General features: G+C 48.5%; 1 protein-coding gene across 1 annotated transcript; it reads right to left on the reverse strand.

The window, feature by feature from the left end:
- Positions 1-5: 5 nt before the first annotated feature.
- COCCADRAFT_51906 (uncharacterized protein) lies at positions 6-449 on the reverse strand (the record flags this gene model as incomplete). The annotated part of the gene is made up of 1 exon (XM_007720849.1): positions 6-449. A coding segment is annotated over one exon (444 nt), but the record flags the coding sequence as incomplete, so codon positions are not given.
- Between the last annotated feature and the right edge of the window lie 1,444 nt (positions 450-1,893).

A 1,893-nucleotide genomic window follows, 5' to 3' on the forward strand; every position in this document is an offset into this window, starting at 1 on the left:
AGGCGCTGGCCAGTTGGTGTGGCACCGCCAGGTCGAACAGTCTGGAAGATTTCGATAATAGTGCTGGGACTGGTAATTTTCTTGTAGAGGCTCGAATCAGGATGGTTCAAGAAGTAGATATCGATGCCGTCTTCGTCGTGCGCGGTGCAGATTGGTGTGATAGTCTCAAGAGCCTCTTGGGTCTCTCTCCAGGAGTGGCCAGCCATGGAACCTGAGTCGTCGACGAGGAAGATAGTGTCAAAGCTTTTCAGGAAGGAATAAGGATCAGAGTCAGAAGACGAGGTCAAGGCCGTCTGCGATGCGCCCGTACATGAACCTGGACCTGGAGTATAAGCTGGTGGAGCTTCATTGCCAGGATTTTGTGTTTCAATCGAGGGAAAAGTAGGTAGACGAGCAGATGATGGTGGCAATCCGGTACTGGTGTTGCAATATCCAATATTCTTGGACATATCCGCTGGAACTCTGAGTGCATCTTTTGGATTCCGGAAGGCTCTTATAAATTTATCGAGCATACTTTCTTATTGTTGAAACGATGGCTGTGGTGAGGTTGTGAAAGAAAGTGTGGTTTCAAAAGCCAGGAGCCCGATAGTCTTGAATCAGGTCTGGACATTCAGACTAGATATACAAATGTCTTTGGTTATTCTGCCTTGCAATGCGCCTGACTGGTTTGCAGCAGAGGTGGCGCCACTAGCTGCACACAGCCACGGAGCTAGGCCCACTGCCCCAGCCGTCCTCCATGTACATGCAATCAGGCCGTGACAGGCATGCTCAATAACCACGACATATAGTGAGTAGCTGATTTTCGCATGAATGTTACCCCTGAATTTGAATCAAGGGCTCCTTTTATGCATGTAAGGGGCTCTATTGATAATGCTGAACCCAGGCTTCCATGACCGTGTCTGAGTCTGATCTTTTACCAAGACATGCATATTTAGCACAAAGGAATGACTGAGATTTAATGTTGAGAACGTCAAATCACCTTACGATTGTATTTTACCGTGCTGGACGTGGATATTTGACGACTTCAGAAGGAATTCTCTGGAAGAATAATCTTGACGGCGATCAGAATTGATCAGAACAAATGGAGGTAAGCAGTTACGAGCATAGCGTGGTTAATACATATTACGTACGCATGCTGGCCAGCAAACCCTCTGGCGAACGAGATGAGCCCGAGTGGCGCAGCAAGTCGCAACAATGGAACGGAAATATAAAAAAATCACTAAGTCCGATGACTGTCGTATAGCGGATAGACGTCATGTGATCTTTTGAATCAGGGTTGCCTAACATGTTTGGACTTGGATATAATTACTGGAGGTGATGAATAGATGCTTGCTTGGAACTTTTCATCGTTTCTCACTCTTACAAACCTACGCCTTCGTCGCATACCTGCGGCTATCACAAGCTCGTTTCGCAGGCACATAAAAAACTCGACAGCAACCCGCTGCCCTAGCATATGCGCGTGATTGTGCACTGCATGGCCTGGCCCGCTTTATTTGCCAAGCACTTGCAAATGATGCCAACATGTGTACAGGTAGCCATGCCGTGACACTTGCGCCTCACCGCCGGGCCCTAGCTAAGGGACAGCACTCATCGAACTAGGGGACAGGGTTTTCGAACGCATAGAAGCCCAGAAATGAAAGCGGGTAGACACAGGATGCAGGCAAGGCTCAGAGCCATGACGCAACTCTGAGGACACGGCAACAAGGGAACGGGGCGGCAAGATGAGTCAAACGATGCTGCCTGGGCCAGTGTGATAGGCTGGCGGTGCGCTGTGACCGTGAGGGACTATGATAGTAGCGTATTATTATTATTATTATTCTAGTTTAACGTCCTGTGTCAGCCGGTGGGCTATATAAGACGTGTAGGCTAGGCCTACAGGTAACTACGTAGTGC

The sequence above is a fragment of the Bipolaris zeicola genome (genome assembly GCF_000523435.1).
Source record: "Bipolaris zeicola 26-R-13 unplaced genomic scaffold scaffold_705, whole genome shotgun sequence".
NCBI classification, from domain to species: domain Eukaryota; kingdom Fungi; phylum Ascomycota; class Dothideomycetes; order Pleosporales; family Pleosporaceae; genus Bipolaris; species Bipolaris zeicola.